Genomic DNA, 22,163 nt, shown 5'->3' with positions numbered 1-22,163 from the left:
AACTATCTGCAGAAGAAAATGCAGCAAAAAATGTCGTGAAAATCACTCAAAACACACACAAACCAGGGCATAGAAAAACGTGGGCCAAATAAACCATTGCACAACAAACACAGAGACTCCGACGGGTGGAAAAATTGTGTGCATAGAAACACAAAGACATTGCATGGCTTGGAGCCGACGAAAAAAACAAGTCGTGATGTTTTAAAAACCACAAAACCTTTAACAAAGCCGCGAAAAGTCTAATGTAGGCAAGAAAAATCTGCCAAAAAAAAAAAAAACTTCACGAACACGTCAAACCAGAAACATCATGAACCCTAACGCAAATTTCAGCTTGAAAAACATGAATTACAAAGGACAAAAAAAATCCACCCATAAACTTGTCTAACAAAAAAAGGCGACCCAGAAAAAAATATGATCACAAACCCTTAGAAAATTTCTGCTCTGATTTTTTCATTAAAAAATCGAAAAAAAATTCCAAGTAGCTAGGGCATGAAAAAAAAATTAAAAGCTCATCACCCGCTCTACTACCATGAAACCAAAAAACAGCGTACTTTATTGAAAGAATAACAAGCCCTTTATAGGCAATTACAAGGTGGTTGTCCAAATTGGGACTAACCGTTAAACTGACTCTAAAAATAGAAACTCCCAGTTACTCACAATTCTATCACAAAGTCACTAAAAAATTAAAAATATAACTGAATGACCATTAATAAAAACACAACTAAAAATAACAATTAAATACTCAATATTCCCTATCCCTCCAAAAGAGAATTCAAGCACAAGCACCTACACTCTGTTGAATTGCATACACAACCACAATATGTTCCATATTGAGGTCTTGTGCACACAAAATCTAAGAGCAACCATAACACATCAAGCAAAATCAATGGAGATAGGAAAACAATGGAGGTCAAACCCTAAGAGCATGTGAAGGTATAACATAATCTTTCTATTTGTTGTTTGCATGATTCTAGGTTCTTCATTGGTGTATGTTCGATTCCATTGTATAACTAGGTTTTATGTGGTTGAATCGTTTAGGTTTTACAATGTTTTAAGTTTCCAATTCCAGCATATACAATTATACATTTTGTTGATTCTATCTACAATTTTTAAATTTTGTTAATTCTTTTTATTAGTTTTTGTATGGACATACACAAGCCATAGCATATACTTAGGGCCCAAAAATAAAGGTAAGACCCATATCTGAAGCCCATAAAAGTAAATTGGATTTTATCCATCTAAGAATAGATTTAAGCTGGAATGGCATTTATTTCTAATATGTGACAATGTGACACTGCTAAAGAAATCCAAATATATATAATTTTCGGCGACATTTATTTGAGGTATCAACAGATTGGAAATAGCATAATAGATCTCGAAGTCAGTTTACAGTGATAGAACGCTATTTTTCAAGCCCCTGCATGTTGGATTTCAGATATGCTACTTTCAATGTGATGTTGTAACGTAGCAAAATAAATGTAAGAATGCTCATCATTAAGATTCTCCTCTGTCAATATTGGATCATTAAAATGCTTGAAAAAGCAACTGCATTAAAGATGTATAAGGCATTTGTGCCTCATTACAAATTAGGATTTACTTAAATGTGAGAACCAATAAAAATGACATTCTGGAAGCAAGGATTTTCCCACCAAATTGCTCTTCAGATATCACTGAATGCAATTCTTGCAAATAAATTTTGAATCAACTCTAACTTAAAAAGGTGTTATTACACATTATCAACATGTTTACAAGGATAATGTAAACCCAATTACAACTTGCTATGGGTTGCATTGCACATTACAGGTACCTTTTATGCAGGATTGCCTGATAGAAGTTCTTTATATACCACAGCAAATACTTCTTTGGAACAACAGAGCTTTCAAAGGTTAAAATGAGTTTTTCAAATCCACGTGCATCTCAACATCCTTCAAAGCTGATCCTGTAGAACAAGAGCATAGTAATCTTTTAATTGGTGAAACTGGTAAGAAAAGAATACATGGTCTTTGTGTTCATATAAGAGCTTTGCAAGAGGCATGTACCTGTACCTTTACCAAATATTGAATGCCCAAAGATCATTATCAGTTGAAAGAGCTGCACAGGCTTGCACTACCAGGAAAATTAAGCTCAGACAAATCAAAAGCAGCAAAGGCTCAACAAAGATTGAATCCTTCTATGTCCCAGCTTTTCCTTGGAAGTGATATCATACAGAAAAGTTCCAGTGAGACTTTAAGCCCCAATTTTATGTAGGCTGCCTCTTGTTTTCTTCTGCACTTTTAGAATCATCTGCCCTTGATTGGCCTTCAACTATCACAGGGCCATGAGGCCAAACAGAAGAGACTGTCGGTACCAAACCTCCACTTCCAGAACCATATAAAATACCTTGCTGACCCAAAAATGAATTGTCTCTTGTAATTTTTGATGTCTCAACTCCAACTGCAAAGGATTGTCCCAGTGGTGCCATTTGAGTATGAGTATTTGTGACAATGCTTTTGCTCGCACTAACTGCATGGCAAACATTATTCCCAGGCGAATCTCTACTTCTGTGCAATTCTTCACTGGAATGACCACCAGCATAACGAAGATCACGAGAACCCTGCCTTCGAGTGGAAGCCAAATATTTTACTTCTACATCCCTTAGAGTCTGTGAAGATATAGCTCCCATTGCTGCGCTCAAATCTACATCCTTCCTTCTAACCATCAAATTGGCAATGTCAATACTGGATATGCATGGTACATTAGATCTCAAATCAGAATTTGTAGCAGTAAGGTCTACAGAAGAGGGTACTAGACTGTTGCCCTGATCTCCTTGTCTTTTGGGTCCAAAACCCATAACTGGAATTTGGCCATCTAGCACTCTCTTTGATTGCTCACCCACATCAAATTTTAGAAAGGGAGAGGCACCTTCAAGATGAGCATTATTAAATTCTTTTCCTTCACACAGAAAACGTTGAATCGCATGTGTAAACGAAGTTTGGCTACTCTGTGTATCATTTCCTGACTCTGTTGCTTGTGCCAAGCAGGCATGTTCTCTACCATCCAATAAATTGTTCCTTAAACCAGGGTTCACAGCAGATGTACTCTGACCTGGAAGATTGTGACATTGACTTTGAGAGAAGGAGAGCCCAATCCGTCCAAAGCCGGATGGGAGACAAGGTGTACCATCAGGGTAGGTATAAGGCAACCCCTCTGAAATGCAAGCTTCCACATGACTAACTGGTGTGGAAGATAATGAAAACATTGGCTTTGAATAGCCTCCTTCAGAAGCTGAAGCTGTAGAGTTCAGAGATGACGCCGGCTGTGAGAGAAGAAACTGACCAAAAAGTTTGACATCTCCAGCTCTTGTCTGATGACTCTCAGATGTAGACCCAGGTTTTAATTGAGGGGAAGCACGAACTTGCAAGTTAACTTGGGACTCTAGCAAATGTCCAGTCTCATGCGACTGTGACATTAGCACATTTTTCATCTCAATGGAGTCATGTAAATTAGTAGAATCATTAATAGTTGATTGGTTTGCTCCTTTATGTAGCATTATGGATTGGCAATTATGTAGATCCTGCCATTGCTTTTGTTCCTTTCCTGATATGATATCAGGAGCTTGTCCTTGGTGATGATGAGAAACCTCCGAAATTTCATTTGTGCGGATTGGTAAAATCATGCGCAAAGGCTCTGGTTGCTTTTCCGATTGCAACTGATGTTGGTGATAAAGGAGCTGACGTGCCAGCTGCTCCTGCAAAGATCCTAATATGGAATGTTGCTCTTGCTGAGAAACATGACTACTTTGTAGTGAGTGGTACTTGTTTTGTTGATCATCATAATGTAACTGAAATTGGTTCATCAACTGCTGCTGATTTGGTAATTGCTGTTGATTAATTACCTTAAGATGGTTTGAGGACAACTGTTGACTAGCTACAGCTGCCAGTTGACCAAGTGACTGAATAGATGACTGTTGTTGCAAATAATGAAGATTCTTATTCATAGCATGTTGAATAAGATGAGGGCTTTGAGTTAAATGTTGCTGTTGATTCTGCTGATGATGTATCACTTGAGGCTGGGGTGATTGTTGCTGTTGAAGAACTGATGTCGATATGTTCTGCTGAAAGCTCTGCACTGCCTGTTGTTGCATAATCAATTGCAATTTTTGAATACTTTGAGTCTGATAATCTTGCTGACTGTGAGGATGAACTTGGGAAGCTATTTGCTGCTGCTTTATTTGGTTTAATATTTGTGACTGAAGATCACATGATGCAGAAGATGACTGCAATTGGGGCAGACCTGCAATTTGTTGAGTTTGTTGAGGATTTATAGGCTGTGAATTTGAAGCTGAAAGTGAAAGTGACTGCTGCATGCTGTTGTTCTGAGGTTGATGGAAGCCCGAGCCCATTATTACTGACGATTGAAGAACTGGAAACTGCCCATTGCTAACTGCTGACTGCTGAGTATAGCCATTTGGGCACATTTGCTGCAATACATTGAAAAGTGTGTGATCTTCTGCCTGCCATCCCCCTTTTGCATAGAATGCAAATGGCAAACCATCAGAACCACCATTTACAGTCTGGTCAGATTTCAGACCAACTTCCTCGGATAGTTGTGCCGCCTTGTGATGTGCAACACGATACGAACCGTTCATTGAATCAGAATCATCCATTTTAGGTTTTCTGTTTGGTGCACTCCTTGATTGGATTCCTTCTGTTGCCGTTAACCCTAACTTAGCTTTGGAATTCTGAAAGTACGTCTTAATCTGAGTCAAAGATTTTGAAGGAAGATTTTCTTGTAGAAGACTCCAATCCCTACCATGCTTTTTATATATTTCCACAAATTTTTCCTTCTCATCTTGTGTCCAGGATGTAGCTTCTCTCCGTGGTTTTGATTCCCCACCATTCGGGTTTCCTTTGGACCTAGGCTGAGTGGTACAAGTAACTGTTGATATATTTGAAACCACAGGCTCAAGATACGTCTGACTAGAACTACTGTGTGATGTTTGAGTAACATCGGGGCAGTCTTGTAAGGTGTGATTGGTAGAATCAGCCTGTAAATCCATCTCCTCAACAACTGGCTTTTCTAATGTGTTCACTCTAGTCGCAGACACCTGAGCCTCATTCTCTTCCACAGTTTTTGAAGAGATAGTGTTAGAAAGCTTCTCATCCCTGTGAGCCTCCTGCTGTAAGGTAGCATCGCTCACATGTACCACCTCAGTTCCTGGCTCAGAACTTGGGTCTGTTAATATACCAAGAGGATCTATTTTTTCTTCCTTTGGTGTAACTGTAGATAAAGTATCCGGTAATGCTACAGGACCATTTTGTTCCATACCTTCAGTTTGCCCCTCCATATCATTAGATGGAACCATTTCCTCTCTATTTTCTCGCAAACAATCCGTGATTTCTGGGACTGAAGCTGCCACTGGCCTTTCATCTTTCATATTCTGTATTTCTTCACCATTTCCGCTGCTAATAAACATGGTTGATGGTTCCTCTGTAGATTTAAGACTAACCGCTCCTAAACCAGCAGCAGAATACAATGGCAAACAATGAAAAACAGAATCACCATTTGCATCATCATTATCAGTTAAAACGTGTTCAATTTCCACACATTTTAAATGTTCCACAGAAGCTCCAGAATTAAGACCTTCCCTATGCCCTTCGGCTTGTACTAAATTCTCATGTGTATTCATTTCAAAGGTCTCCAGTACTTGATCAAGTCCAAGTCGTTTGCGGGTTTTACTGAAGAAAGCTTTGCACTGCCCCTCACTTTTTGTTGCAACATGTTGAGAGATGTTCTTGAAATCTTTACCAAACATTCCCAGAGCAATCACAAAAAGCTGCCTCTCATCGTCCGTCCACTGAGAATCAAATTCCTCAATGATTGATCTTGGAGATTGTGAGTTTTCAACTGTTTTTAATTTATCAGACTCTTCTGTAGTAATATTTCTCCCAGAGACTGAACCTGGAATAAAACAAACTCTTAGATGCCTTTTAACTACTAAGTTAAAAAAAAGCAATAAGCACACATCATTAAGGAATGAAAAGAGAAAAAACTCTAATAAAGAGCGTTGTCTATTACAAAAACCTGAATTTACTGGAGGATTTTCCAAGCTGTTTGAATCAATAGAGGCAATGTGACTGCTCTGAACATTTTTACTTAAATCTCTAAAAAAAGCCCTGCCATCCTCATTGCACAATGTCGTGGTTGATGGAATAGGCAACTTGTCAACACAGATAGTTGACACTTCCCTGCGCCGACTGTTTGGAGGAGTTGTATTAGCTAGATATGAAAATGGTCGTGAATAATCTCTACGATTCTTGAGCTGCTGCCTGCGTCGCATCATCTCAAACTCTTCAGATTTCTGGTTCCTGTAGTAAAACTCAATACAATCTGCAACAGTTTTATGTTCTATTAAGGATGCAATTTTCTGAAAATTCTTGTTAGACGAGAAAAAATTCTCCAGAAATATCTTCTTTTCCTCTGGGGTCCATGGATTTATAGTCTTCCGCTCCTGCTCAAAGGCAACAGGGTCTTCAATTAGAGCATTATTACTTAGGAATCTTTGTTTGTTTCTTTCTTTTTCGTCCAAAATTTGAGATGGCATTTTTAGGTGTGGTCTCTGATAACCACCAAAAGGCTCTGCCAACAGTTTTTGTATTGTCTGCAATTCATCTGAAACAGCATCAACCTTTGCAATACCTGCTCAAATCATAAAACAAGCCTAATTAATATTTCAACTCTTCATGCATTCTAGTTTTACCTGAAACTAGATATGCTTATCAGTCCTATTGATGCTTACAGTGCAAGGTTACCAAGCAATATTACCCTATTAGAAGATGCAATGTATTTCTAAGAAACTGCAGATTAGCTTATTTGCTTGTCTTGCATAACATATTTACTACCAAAAACAAAATACATATACAATTCTAATCATGGCCATTACTACTCCAATTCTATTCACACTGTTAAAGGCAAGTTCCCAGCTTCACAACATTCTGAAGAGCACTCGGTTATACTGAGCGGGGGAATGAATCAATATAACAATAAATTTTACCAATTTAAACTTTATTAATCCTAATAGCATTATTCATTATCCTTCAACAATCATGCACATAGTAAGAAAACAATAACAAAATGTTTTTACGTGGGAACCCAAATGGGAGAAAACCACGGCAAATTATTACTTTTGTATAAATATAAAATATTCTTTTTTACAATATTCATAGGCACCAACCCCTTAAATTTGTGAGCACCAACTCCCACAACAAAATTTGTGAGCACCAACCCACTGGAAGCACCAACTCCCACTTCTGAATTTGTTTCCACCTTCTGAATGTTGCTACTACAACTGATGATGGACGATTCAAACTTTTCAAATCTGCATATATTTCTTCATATAAATCTGTCTTTATGATTTCTTCATATAAATATACCTTGAATGCACTTAATCCCTTTCTCAAATCTGCACCTTTTATCCTCTCAAATCTGCACTTATTTCTCTTTATAATTCTTCCATAGACTTTTGTAAATCAGCATAAATATATGCTTATATATCTGCTACATTGTACTCATAAATCTGTCTTTGACAATCTTTTCTTCATTTTCTACAGGTCTGCTGATCCATATATGATATCCCTTTTCACACACAATACTCACTTTATGCAATCCTTCTGGATAGATATTTTATATCTTCATTATTCACCACTCATATTCTTCTCCACACTACATACACACCACACATACATACATTCTATTAGTAATCCAACTTTCATACTGGGTTTTATATCTCACCTTTTGGGAACTTCTTCGAAGAGTTACCTTCTGTTAATTATTACTTAGCAAATGAAATCGTGGCTCTTTAATACAATCGAACCTGTTTGTTTGACTCGCTGAACATGTAATCCGTCTTCTTTGACAACTTGCACCTTTTGGATATTAACAAAATATGTTTTGTTTATCATAATAAGTCGCTAGCCTTGAATATGCAAAGTTCTTTATTCATTCTTTAGCCACATACCATATCATTATGGGATCAAATGCCACCTCTCTTTCTTTGATATCAAATCCCATTACTTGATTAAGTGACTACTATTATTGATCATTGTTTATGATCAACATAACCACTTTAAATGATACTTCATAAAATAAACACCGTAGCAGTTCACTGACTTATCATTATCGTTGAGGTATTCTTTTTAAGATCGCAGCACTTTTAATTCATATGCCATTGTTTTGACAAGTATTAATCATTTTAATCGACCAACATATTTGATCTTCTTTCTAAGCGTATGCTGACTTGTCTTGACAACTTTATCTTTTATGAATCACACCATCATATGGATTTACATTAACGATGGTCACTGTCCAAGGAAAACAAAGTCAATGCTTTTGTATAACCAGTCATCATTATGAATCATAATCGCTGCCTTAGCAAATATAATTGCTGCCGTGTAATCTTGTCTGATCCGTCATACTCATCATACCGGTAATTATGTTTGCTTGCCGATCTCTGCCATTTTGTTGTTTAATACGAGTTTGCTGCCATACTTTATAATGATTTACTGTAATTGCTATCACAATCATATATGCACAGTTTCCATCTTGATCGCTGTTTATTAGTATCGTCTTCGTATTTAAAATCTCACTGCCTTTGTTTGCCAAAATAATTTCTCCAAGTTTGTGTAGATCTCCTGTGTCTATGAATGTGATCTGTCTTCCACGCAAAAAGCATGGCCTTCAATCGATCTGCATCAAGAAAACTGATAAATTTTCTTCTGTCTTCCTTTTCTATGATTCATTTCATTTCAGTCCATCAATAATATCTCTGTTGAATAAACTTATTATGTTTGTGTATCGTCTACATTTGCAAACAATATCATTTCATTTATGTGGTGGGATCTTTATATCAATATTGTTCTAGTTGAATAACTTTAACCAGCTCCTTTCTCATGCTTCTCCTCCTTTTATTGACTATCACATTTCTTCTGTTTTCCTGATTGAAGAATATAAAAGGACTTGAATACATCAACCATGTCCAGCTTTGCATTAGAATCTTGGCTGCAAGTTTGTCCTTCATAGATTATTTCTGCTTTCATATGCATCCATGATATCTTCCTTGACATCAATAACAACATCTCAACAAAGTACTTCAACATCTTACCTTCGACATCAAAGACTACTATTCCAACACATTCACTATATCACATTAAATAAAAGATGCAAGAGCATCTATCCATAAGAATTACCTTCACTTTTGTGCCTTTTCCCTCTTATGTCGATTAACCTACCTTAGGCATGGTTTCCATTCCTCTGTGCCATTCTCTGTGTGATACTTAAATACATGGGAGAAAGTAAATAAGAAAGTTTAAATAAGTCAGTCCACAATAAAAGTCACACTTGTTAATAATATGCCATGCCTATTCAGTAAAGAGGTAAACTTTGACTATAAACATACACTTTTGTAAGAGTTCCTCAAATCCTATTACATATTATTATTTGCTGTAATGTTTATCTTTCCCCTTTGACAATTGGCTTCAAATAGCATAGGAACTCTATTTTTTGTTACCATGAACCAGAGTTCCTCACATTCTATTACATATTTACTGAAAGTTTATCTTTCCCCTTTGACAGTTGGCTTGAAATGGTATTAAAGCTTTCTTTCTTGTGACCATGAACCATATACCCATTATATACTCTTTTATTGCTAGATTATAATTTCAATTTATCATGTAACCAAATATAGTTTCAATTTATTATGTAACATTTGCCAAAAACATGTATGTAGCACATAGATATTGACAATGATTATTTATCTCTCGAGTTAGTCATCTTGATTTATAGATAATCTGTGAATGATTAATATTGTCTTCGCAACTGTCTAGAAAAAAAGCTTTAAAACTTGCTTTTTAGTATGCTTCATATGGGATGTTAAATGTTCTAATTAACCACTAAGAAAATCAATAAATCTTAAAAAGAGTATTCATCCACTTCAGGTCTGGATGCAGTTTGTCCCTTTTTAGCTATTTATGCTACTGGCTTAGAACTGGCTATTTATGGGTTTGATAGCATCTTCTTATTCATTTTTTTTTGTTTTAGATGGATGCAGTACCCTAGACCACAATTCACCGACCAAAATAAGAGATGGGCATGCCTTCTACTTACTTGATCTTATTGTTAGATTATCTAGCTTGTCAAGGTTGAACTTATCATGTGCATGTTCTTGATTGATATTCTTCTACCTCCCAATCTGTCCATCCATAAACAACTTGGCCTTGACCTCTGATCAATTAAACAATTGTAGACTCAGTGAGCATGTAAACTCTTGATTGGTGAATACATGAATCTAGAGGCTAGCATGGCATGAATGGCAGCTAAATTTGAAGGACAAGTAACCACCAGTCCATACTTACCAAATCTGGTCAGATTCAGTTCAAATCCAGTTCAATCAGGAATTTTTCAACCAGACAGATTTATCTAGTTCAGTCCAGATTATTCAATATCTATAGAAATTTTTCCAATTCAAAATCTTCTTATAAATCATATATTTCCAACAAAATTTGACTTCCCAAACAAATCACATTTTTTGAAACTGGTAACTATGATAATAATTGGGGATGACCCCACAACGCAGCGGTTAGCTGCGAGCCTCCTACATGGGAGGTCTTGAGTCGACTTTGCTCGAGCCCCATATGTCCCACACACAGGCAATGGAGAGATAAGGTGATGCCTGGGCATGGAAGAGAGGACGGCACAAAGGAGATATAAGGGTGATAATGCCGAACAAATATGAGGATGAGGCCCCTTAAAAATGTGGTCTCAGTTCATAGCTCCAGTCAAAAAGCAATTCCGCTTCAGCCCATTACCAAACAGAAAAAAACTATGATAAATAATTAAGATGTTTAAAAAACAAAAATTTCCACACACTCCAAGTAAATGTTTTATCAACATTATGTATGGAGATGGTTAAAGTTTAATAATCCTTGCATACGTATATAGGAAACCTGAACATGACAGAAGAATACATATTTCAGATTTAAGTTAACTACAAGCAAAAAGATGCATCAATTGCATTTTTATTTGAGAAAAACAATTCCTTAGCCATAATTTTTGTTTTACAAAGATTAAAATTGATCTTATAAGACACAAAACCATGAGAACTTAATGTTATATTTGATAAATATTATAAATAATATTTAATGTTCTCAACCAGAAGGATTCAAGATTAAAATTGATCTTTTAAGACACAAAACTATGAGAACTTAATGTTATATTTGATAAAAATTGAAAATAATATTTAAATGTTATCAACCAGAAAATAAGACCCTATAAATCAACCACAAGCTTTCATCCCTAAATGTAAAGGGATTCCCAATAAAATACCTAGTGTTCTTAAGTGCCACAATATAACAGATGACATGTGTTTCTCTAATCAAACTCAGGAGCACCATCAAATCAGTTAAATATGAGTTGGAGTCCAAATAAGGTACCAAAGTCTACTGGATTAAATATTCTTGTGCAATCGGCCCATTCATGGGCCTTCTCGGGTTGATCCGATGAACTCTGTGGGGGGTAAGGTGACTTGGGAAGCACCTCAAGAAGGGTGGCTCAAGGTGAATTTTGATGGTGCCTCTAAAGGCAAACCGGGCTTATCAGGTGCAGGAGTGGTGATTTGGGATTGGCATGGGAACACACTTTGATGTTGGGAGCTCAAAGGCTTGGCAATGGACCTAACAATGAGGCCGAAGCTCAAGCAGCTTTATTGGCAGTGCAGGGAGGATGGAAATTTGGGGTTTGAAATTTGCACTTGGAAGGTGATTCACAAATAATCACCAATGCCATCACTAAAGGGGAGGCCAATTCATGGCATTTAAACAAATACATTTCCAAGATCAGAAATGATTTAAATGCTTTTAACAACTATAAAATCACACATGTGAGAAGGACTGCAAATGAGGTGGCGGATGTGCTATCCAAGTGGGCCACATCATTTGATGAAGTGCTCGAAACACATTTTGAAAATTTTCAAAATCTGGAGATGGATGAGGTGGAAGACGGAGGACAAAGGCATGATCAAATCTAATCATTTGAGGTGATGGGAGAAAGTAGGGTTGGGTTCGCATTTTTTTATTTATAGGGCTTCTGGCCCACTTTGGCTGCATTGTATGGTGGCGAAGAGTGAGGGTGACAGGTATAAAGGCCACTTTTACTCTATACACCTCTCGCCAACAGTTGGCCTTTGTTGGAGATGTTTCTGAGAAACACTTGAAATGCATTTTCAAGCATGATGAGGAGTTCATCCAGATTATTACGATGCTGCTGGGGGATCGCTTTCTCAAAACCATGCACAAAAACAGAACCAATGTTGGTGGGGCCTGGAAATGGGTGAGCAGAAAGACGTGTTGGTGGAGGTTTTGAGACTGTGTGTGGAGGATGATTGGCTGGGAGGTTTGATGGAGCTGCTGCAAATCACAATGCGAGCCGGGTTTGATGCTGGTGAAGGTCTGGACATTGACAGGATACATAAATTGCGTGAGTTGGTCCCGTACATGCGATGGCCATTTGGTTTGGACCGAGATGAGAGGCGAGCTGAAGCAACTATTGCGTGGGACTCCCTCAAACCGTTACTGAAGGAAAAGATTGTAGCAGCTCGTGGAGACTCAGCTCATGGCTGCGGAAAGACGTGTTGGTGGAAGTTTTGAGACTGTGTGTGGAGGATGATTGGCTGGGAGGTTTGATGGAGCTGCTGCAAATGGCAATGTCGGGAGCGGGGTTTGATGCTGGCAAAGGTCTGGACATTGACGGGATACATGAATTGCGTAGGTTGGTCCCGTACATGCAATGGTCATTTGGTTTGGACCGAGATGAGAGGAGGGCTGAAGCAACTATTGCGTGGGACTCCCTCAAACTGTTCCTGAAGGAAAAGATGGTAGCGGCTCGTGGAGACTCGGCTCATGGCTCAGGGACGAGTGGCACTGCGAAGGTGGGAATTCGAGGCAAAGGCAAACAAAAAGTTTGGGGGAAACGTTGGAAGCGAGCTCGAACAGATCCGTGTGAGCCCGCAGGGGTTGAACTAGGTGGATGTGATGGTACTGGTACTGAAGCAAGGCCGAGTGGTAATGCCCTAAACATGCCCTAGTTGAATGTTGAAAGAGTTGGGTTTTTTTGGCCTCAGTGTTTATACAATGTAATGGTCGTTTGGTTTTTTTTGTCATGAAACTCTTAGTTTTTTGGGCCTAATTTTGTTTCTCAGGTCTCTTTGTTCTGAAGACCTGTTGTAGTTATGGAGGTTGATGGTCCAGGGTGTAGGGTAATGGTGTAGTAGTAGTATGGTTCTCTGTTTGCTCTCTTTCTGTACTAAAGATGTAATTTGGCAATTTTCTGATAATGCCGATATGGGTAGATGGGTAGTTGCGGGGATGATGGTAATGCAGTGGTGTTGGAAGTTGGGGTCTGGTTTATCAAACCATTTTGATATATGCAATGAATCTATGTACCAAATATTTAAAATTATATCAATAAAATTACAATTATTACCTTACATGGGAGAAACAAGCAGGAACTATACAAAAGAATTAGAGAGCACTCTGAGACGTTACACTCAATAAATTGGATATCTCAACTTCAGCAGAGCATTGAGATGGAAAAACACCATATTTGCATTGAAGATACAAAAATTACTGACAAGAATGACCATTTCTTTAAACATTATTTATAGAGATTAGGAAGCATCGAAAGTTCGAAACAAATTGAATAGAGATGGAGGTTTAAGCTCGAGGAAGTCTAGGAGATCTCTCATACTCGTAATTGATGGGAGTCTATAAACAAAGAGTGATTAATTGATTCATTTTTAAATTAGTGTTTGATTAATTAATAATTTAAAATTTTCAGGAACAATTAATTAATTAGCTAGGAGTGAACATAAATGCCTAGTTAGGCATAATGGTAAGTTTAAAAGAGTGTTCCATGATGATGTAAACAATTGATTAATTAGCTAGGAGTAGACATAAATGCCTAATTAGTCATAGTGGCAAGTTTAAAAGTATCACATCCTCAAGACACAAGGACATCAAAGCGCCGCATTTATATATTTGGGGAAATAATTAATTAATTAAATATGGAGTAGATATAAATGCCTACTTATGCATAATGGTTAGTTTAAAATATAGTCCCATGGTGACCACCAATATATTTGTGGAACAATTAAATAATAAATTAGGGATGGACATATATACCTAGTTATGCATAATGGTTAGTTTGCAATGGTGTTCCATGCTAGCTCAACCCCAACCAACCAAAAAATGGGTGCATTTCCAAGATGGAGGGGTGTCAAGGAGCTGCCCACACCATTGGCATCCAGCGAAAGAAGAAACATCCAAAAGGGATATTTTTGGGAAATCCCCCATGTGGATACATTGGGGGTATATTGGGTACATTAAGTCCCTTGACTATCTCAAAAACTCCAAGATATCCCCATTGCCAGGGGAAGCAAAAAGAGAAGTTTTATTTTCTTTAAAGCATTTATTGATAATCTGATTCCCCAACCTCTAACCTCAAAATGCTAATAAGCCCCACCAACACCCTAAACCCTCTGAAAAAACTCCAAATATTCACGTCCACCCTCAATACAAATCACCATCAATATTATCATTGCATTGAGCAAAAGAAAGAGGAAGACTTCAATCGTCTTCATTGATCAACCATTCATATCTTTCATCAAGCCTTCAAGGTAAGACTTCATCAATTTTGAGATTGCTATTTTGTTTTTAGCATTTGCATTCTCAATGTTGAATCTAAAACCAACACTCATGTTTTTTTGTTTTCAGTTTAAATTATTCAATATATTGTTTATATATGAATATTATTAAATGCTGTAAATGTTGTTTTTAGGGTTTATTTATTGCTGTTTTTACAATTTAAGGGTTTTATAGCATCCCTATTTAGGATTGTTTTAGATATTTGTAATTCAAATGTTTATTTATTAAATTACTTTTAGATGTTCCTATGCAAATTTGCAAAATGATTTGCCAATGGCATTCCATTCCATGTTGCTCACTATAATTATTATGAGGAGTTTCTATCTAAGATTATAAGGGTGAGATCTTCATATATGCCACCAAGGGAGACAAAACTGAGGATCACAATCTTGGATAAGATCTATTACAAGATTAACAATCCTATGAAAAAAAATGAAAGCGACTTGCATCACAAGTGAATGCAGTACTGTCATGGATGGGATGAACAGACATTAGGCATCATACAGTCACCAATCTCATGGCAACATGTATAAAGAGCCCTTAATTTATTAGGAGGGTTGTTTGTTTAGGGGCATGCAAGGATGTTAATTATCTGTTTCAAATCCTCAAAGAGGCTATTGAGGAGGTTGCCACTAAGAATGAGCTGTGGGTTGTGACAGTAGCAACCTATGTGTGCTGAACATCAGGGAAGATGGTTGACACAGCCTACAGATATGCATGGTGGACTACTTACAGTCAGGTGGTTCTTGATGTAACAGATGTGAAGATGTTCATCTACAACCACCATATATCACATGCAGCATTCCGGACCTTCCAAGAAGGAAATTCTGAAACCTATAGAGGACCAAATATGCATCACACATCATTTTCTTGAAGAAAATACTGGATTTGCAAGAAACATTGCAACTAATGATCATAACACAAGAGTGGAATAAATGGCCCAATTTTATGTAAATGCAAAGGATGAGTGTGAAGGAAGTGGTGAGACATTGCAACTAATGATCATAACACAATAGTGGAATTGAAAGCCCAATTTTATGTCAATGCGAAGGATGAGTGTGAAGGAAGTTATGAGGGCAGAGACAACATTTTAGTGTCAATATAACCTAAATATGTATCACCATATAAAGGAAAAGTTAAAGAACTTCCTACAGCAGAATCGACTAAATAAGCATCACCATATAGGAAAAGTTCAAAGAGCTCCTGACACCAGAATCAAACAATGTGTCAGCAATGTCCTTGACACACTGCACCATCATCTTGTAATTTTCAAAAGCACATAATTTGAAGTCTTGCTCCATACACTGAGGGTACCTCGTGAAAAATAAGAATTTAAATTAAGGCATAAAGTATCATTTGGAATCATACCAGAAACTGAGAGGCGTAATCGATGAGATGTGCGTTGGGAAAGCACCTGTGTCCCATTCTTGCGCTCAATGTCCAACTTCTTTAAACCCTCTGTACGATCATTCCACTGACAGATACCAGCCTGCTCACGTTTCCATGTCTCCCTTAATGCACGATACTTGAGGGCAAGGACGAGCTCCATGAATGTATGAGACATTTTTTTCTGTAATAGCATGTCCTCCAGCTGCTGCTTGATTTTCAATTTGCCTTCTGTACTATCCTCCTCAGATTGCACTTGTTTGCACTTGCCAAAAGAGACCATACCAGCTTCAAATTTAGAATCAGGAAGAAGGCTAGCTAACGCTTGGGAGGCACACTTCGCTTGTTCCTTATTTTGATCATACAAATCTCTCCAGCATTTATTGTTATCCTCTTTACTTAGAGCTCCATAGATGCTTCCCAGTTGGACTTCACCATTCATTAGAAAGCTCTCAGAATTAATACTGGAATGGTTAACTCCTGTTGTCCGGTCTAGCTCAGAAAATGATGCTGCTGATAGTGACCTCTCATTAAGGCCGCTGCCTTGCAAATTACATTGATTAGCTTCCACTGGCCCATCATCTTCTTTAGAGGTAACCAAAGCTGTATGCAAAGAATAACAAGATGGATGCCAAGCTTCAGACGATGTATGCATCTTGGAATCCGATGCAGCTGCAACTTCACACAAAGAAGTTTCACAAATTCCTGAAAACGGCCTTTCTCTCTGTTCATCCATCTCTTCATTTTCTTGCACCCCCTCCTCGGAGGCATGCAGAACTTCTCCTTCGCCTTCCTTATGTTCTATGGTATGTGGTAGATGTCGAACTTGAACAGCTTCTGAGTCTCTGGTGTCAGAAATTTTACAGTCATTTTCAAATGATAGGTGATCTTCAGAGTGAACCTCAAACTTTGCTAGCTCCTTTTCCGTAAAATCCAGATCTAACTCAAGCTTTTCCAATCTTTGTAGTATGTTTGACTTTGACCAAGTTGAAAGACTGGAACACTGATCTAGAACCATACCCTGAGGCTCCACCTGTAACGGAGTCTCAGTGCTTTCTAATTCCTTAGACTCAATGGGGGTATCCAAACTTTGACAAGATTCCAACCTGCCTATCTCAGAGGCAGGCATGCTTCCGAACTCCTTATTTTTTTCAATTATATTGTCTATACCAGGAGCTTCAGTTTTTTGCTCCATCTGCATCGCATGAATATCCTTGTCTGCTTCAGAACATGGATTGCTAATTCCTGCATAGTTTATTGATAAGAAATAATATGATCATGTAAGAAAGCAATATAGTTTATAAGTGATCATAAACAAGAAACTACCCAAACAAAAGCATCCAACACATTCGGCAGTTGATAAATATCAGATTGGTTCTAAACAATAATAGAAACTAGAATTTATAATGTTAATACGATATATATTTTAAAAGGAAGAAGGTAAGCACCCCACATTATGAAGTGAATTTCACCCTACCCTGAGGGACTATATTTTTCTAAACAAGGAATGCAGAGCAAATTCAGCACCTGCAGCAGCATAGTATGTTGATTAAGACTGATTCAACACCAGTCAACCAGTTCAAAACAATTTTATCTACTATTCCAGCTTCTAAGTACGAATGTACTACCTAAAAATCAATAAACACTTTTTAAGAATGATGTCATTCCTAGAAGGATCTTTTTCTTCTTCAATAGTAGAGAAGGATTTTCAAATAAGCTATCATTGCCATGACAGCAATAGTTTATGTGTGTCACACTTCAGTGATGAATTACATTAAACATTAATCCAGAAAATAAAAACAATGAAACAGATCTATAAATAAAGTAGGGTCCAAGATATATAAAATAAAACTATGGTCATAATACTGCATGAACATACTGCTATATAAAGATTCTTCCTCAAATTCAGATCAAAATGGCTTCCGCAATATTAAATACATCAGGCACAAACACATTTACAAGTGTAATACTTGCAAGAAATGCAGCAATTTAATGATCCCAAGAGCAGTTATAAACTAGTGATTGTTAATCATTAAACAAATCTTTACAGTTAAATAGAACTTACCATCAGATACAGCCTTTGCCAATGAAACTGTTTGCACTTGCCCTGTACCTTGATGAGGACTCTCAATACAACTAGAAACCTCCTCTGGACAGCTGATCCCTCGTCCCTTTGTCCCAAGGCTATCGTCAGCACCTCCAGTTATCTTCTTCTCATACTTAGCTAGGCCTTGGCCCCACCCTAACCTGGGTCTCTTGCGAGGTGACATCTGACTTCCATCATCTCGACCTCCATCAACAATATAATTGACAGGCGACGAAAGAGGAGAATGCCAAGATCCCAAAACATCAGAAAGGCCTTGTACACGAGTAGTTGATTCTTTCAGATATCCATTGGCAGAACCATGTGAAGATGCCATTCTATCACCTTGCCTCCATTCTTGATAAGATCTTATATGATAACTGCTGCCGCCAGTTGAATCTCCACTCCCACCAGTACCTTCTTGCTCTCGCCTTGGTTCACCATCCTTGTGAGTGCTTGGAGTGGTTGCAGGGTCATAACTTATACCTGTTCTCTTGTGTAAGTCAGACCTCCCCCAGATCTTGTCCCTATAGTCCATATCAACTTTATATGGATAGTCCCATTCACTACATCTTGAGTGTTCTCGTCCTAAAATACCTTTTCCTGAAAAGCCATGATGAGAAACCTGTGCCAACGAGGAGATTCTTGATTGCATAAACAAAGGAGAGCCCGGTTTAGAAAATCGATATCCATCCAGATCTTTGGGCGAAGGTGAACCATCTGCACCACTGAACTCATGCCTTGGACTCGGAGGACCAACTCTGCCTGTTGAATTCCCAGTATGTGATCCAGGCTCTGGAAAGCTTTTACTTCTATGAACAACATCATCGTGCCACCCATTGCTCAATATTCCACCCGATCTTCCTGAAATTATGTACACAGATATTTACAAAAAAAATAAAGTAATTAATCCCCTCTCTTCACCATGCCTCAAATCCAAAGCAAGAACAAAGACAATATATTAAGATTCTTTCCTTAAAGGCAGAACTCAGAGCTTCATCCCGAAAGGGAAAATATCATCCGCTTTGCTCAAAGGGAATAATATTATCCACTTCATCTCTAAAGGGATAATATCATTAGCTTAGAGATCAAGACAGATTAATTCCTACAATGGCAGAACTCGCCCCTTCATCCAAAAAGGAATAATACAATCTGGTTTGACTCAAAAGGAATAATATTATCTGTTCTGTCTCGAATGGGTAATAGCATTGGCTTAAAAGTTAAAGACCGTATACAAAGATTATTTCCTCAAATAACAGAAATCAATAGCTTCATCCCAAAAGGTATAATATCTTGCGCCTCAGCTCAAAAGGGATAAATATTATTTGTGTTGTCTCAAAAGAGGTAATAATATTGTCCTAAAAAATTAAAGACCATATACAGAGATGATTTCCTACAATAGCAGAAATCACAGCTTCATCCCAAATGAGATAATATTGTCAGCTTCAGCTCCAGAACGTGCCAGCAATACCCACAGCCCCCGCTTAAGAGTAATGTTGTCATAAAGCCTCTGCTCCCGAGGGATACTGTCATGGAGCGTCGTCATATTGTCATGGTTTCCTCCACATATTGTCATTGAGCCTCCCGCTCGGACGGAATATTGTCATGGAGCCCCCGCCAAGAAAAGATATTAGCATAGAGCTCCCGCTCACAATATATAAACAAAAACTAACAGATCCGCAGTTTTTATAGAATTAAACTACGAATTTTGAACACAAAGACTGAAATCCAACCACAGAAGAAAGAAACCCTAGATTGTCACAAGCATAAAAGCGCGAATGCGCAACACCCTTGGCAGCAATTCAAACACAGATCAGAAAAACGGCATACCAGAGTACAATAATTCACCGCCCCCGCCCCGCCGCTTGGTGGGAGGACCCCCGACAGCCGCTCCGTCTAAAGATATCGTGCCGGAGAGCCTCCTCGCGAAAACATCCCTATCCCTGCGTTTTTCTTTACCGCTTTCGAATGACGAATAATCTCTAGGCATCGAGAATGCTTCACGCGGGGCTCCTGTCTGACCATCTGCCCTGTCCGAGCCAGACATCTATCTGCCTGAACCCCTAAAATTCAAAACAAACGAAAACAACAAATCCTCTTAATCCTAAAAGCATCAAACTACCAATACATTTACGGCCATTGTTTCCTCAAACCCTGAACATAATCACAGCCGTTTCTCCACTTCTTCGCCATTTTCACAGCCGTTTTCTTTTAATTCTCCAGTAATAGCACCTACTATTTCAACGCCCTATCCAAAATCCGGCGAGTCTTCCGCCGTTTTAACAAAGCCTGGAACGTTTTACCCATTTTAACCAAGCACGCAAAAGTCTCCGCCATTCAAACCGGCAGCCGAGCATTTTACTCCCCCCGCTACTCCTCTTCTCCTCTCACCAAACCTCATCCTGAAACCCTAGCCAAAACAAATAAACAACCTCCCTTCCACAGATCGTGCCCTAGAAACCAAATCCGGAGCCCATACGACCTCACCCCAAAAACTCCACATAATCCACTCCTCTTCCGCCCTCTGTCGCCATCATGTGACCAGCCGCAAAGAAAATAATTATCACCTCTCTGCAACTTCGTCTGTGAAATACAAGCTCCAATGTTTAATGGAAAAGGAAAAACCTGTGAAAATGCCGCTCCCAACTCCTCCGCAGAAACGCCTAAAACTTTCGCGTAACAACATAACAACAGAAGCCTTTGCCTTTGTCTTTGCCTTTGGTCTTTGCCTTCACTTTTGGTTTTCTCTTGCAGCCTACCACCACACATATCGTCGCAAAATCTCTTCTTATTTTATTTATTTTCCCTCTTCCCTTGCCTTCTTTTTCTTTTCCTTGCAACCAACCAAACATATGAGATAAAAAAATCACGACATTATTAAAAAAGTTATGCTCTACTTTTTTATCTTTTACCAATAGTGCATCTCCATGTCCATTGCCATGCCCATCCATTATCACATGTAGATGGTCATGCATCATGCTAATCTCTGTACAGTATGTAGATTTGGACTCCTTTTGTAAGAATATGGCTCTATTTCATACGCAGACTATTTTCATAAAGATAATGTTTTTTTTTTCCGTGTCTACTGTGAAGACTTATCGGCGGAAATAAATAGTTTATTTTTCGTTGAATTGTATGATTTTTATCAAATGAAAAGTCAGGAAGAGCAAGCAGGTCAATGAAAGCGGTTGTTTTTATTAATGAAATGTTTAAAGAAGATGAAACTGAGATTAGGGATCTTTTAAGGCAAAGTTCAAGGTGGATCTATCAATTGATTTATTTATTTATTGTATTATAAGTTATTTAATATCTTTCTTGTATTGTTTTGGTTTTAGTGTCATTATATAATATATAATTGTATTGTAAAAGTCACCATTGATATAATATGGGCTCATGAAATAAATAGAACAATAAATTAATGAGTTAGGGTTAAATGTGATATTTTGTTGGATTCTCATTATGAGATAGTGATTTGAAAATTTTATTATTTAATTTGTTAATAAAAATTATAACTCAAGTTTATTTAAATGTTGCCTTAGAATATGTTAGTGGATTGTGTCTTCTTCAAATTTACCTTCAGAAGTGTGTGAAGTGTGTGAAAATGATTTTTACCAGTATAAACTCAAAACCAATGCCAAGATAAAAAAATTTAGTTACAAGAAAATGTTTTTACTAGTATAAACCTAAAACTAGTGTGAAGATTTAAATTAAAAGTTACAAAAATGACTTAGCAAAAAATGATCATCAAAAGGTGTAGCACCCCCAAGATGGGGTCAAGGGGCAGTGCGGGCAGCAAAGTCTTTTATTAGTTTATAAAGGCATCGGGTGTTATTTTACTATTGGCTAACATGTCCTAACCCTAATTTTGTAACTAACATAAGTTTTGATAAAAAGACTAAGGGTTAAGGTTTTTTGTAGAGAAATTTGTAGCATTTTGCAGCTGTATTGAGTTGCAAGGGATT

At 37.7% G+C, this 22,163-nt stretch overlaps 1 protein-coding gene across 3 annotated transcripts; it reads right to left on the bottom strand.

Moving 5' to 3' along the window:
• Nucleotides 1-1,491: 1,491 nt before the first annotated feature.
• Nucleotides 1,492-21,044, bottom strand: LOC131039563 (uncharacterized). Of its 3 annotated transcripts, none has more exons than XM_057972351.2 (6): nt 20,032-21,044; nt 18,184-19,065; nt 16,101-17,363; nt 6,064-6,678; nt 2,040-5,940; nt 1,492-1,939 (listed from the first exon to the last, which is right to left on the bottom strand). In XM_057972351.2, exons 1-5 carry the CDS (start codon nt 20,246-20,248, stop codon nt 2,240-2,242), a joined length of 6,678 nt encoding a protein of 2,225 aa, XP_057828334.2. In that variant the 5' UTR covers nt 20,249-21,044; the 3' UTR covers nt 1,492-1,939; nt 2,040-2,239. The 3 variants fall into 3 exon arrangements, with proteins under 3 accessions (XP_057828334.2, XP_057828335.2, XP_057828336.2); XM_057972352.2 differs by having other exon boundaries at nt 2,046-5,940; XM_057972353.2 differs by lacking the exon at nt 20,032-21,044 and adding an exon at nt 19,599-20,018.
• Between the last annotated feature and the right edge of the window lie 1,119 nt (nt 21,045-22,163).

This window comes from Cryptomeria japonica, chromosome 7 (assembly GCF_030272615.1).
Source record: "Cryptomeria japonica chromosome 7, Sugi_1.0, whole genome shotgun sequence".
Taxonomy (NCBI): Eukaryota; Viridiplantae; Streptophyta; class Pinopsida; order Cupressales; family Cupressaceae; genus Cryptomeria; species Cryptomeria japonica.
Note: the sequence above shows the minus strand (reverse complement) of the source record. Positions and strands in the feature narration are given on the sequence as shown.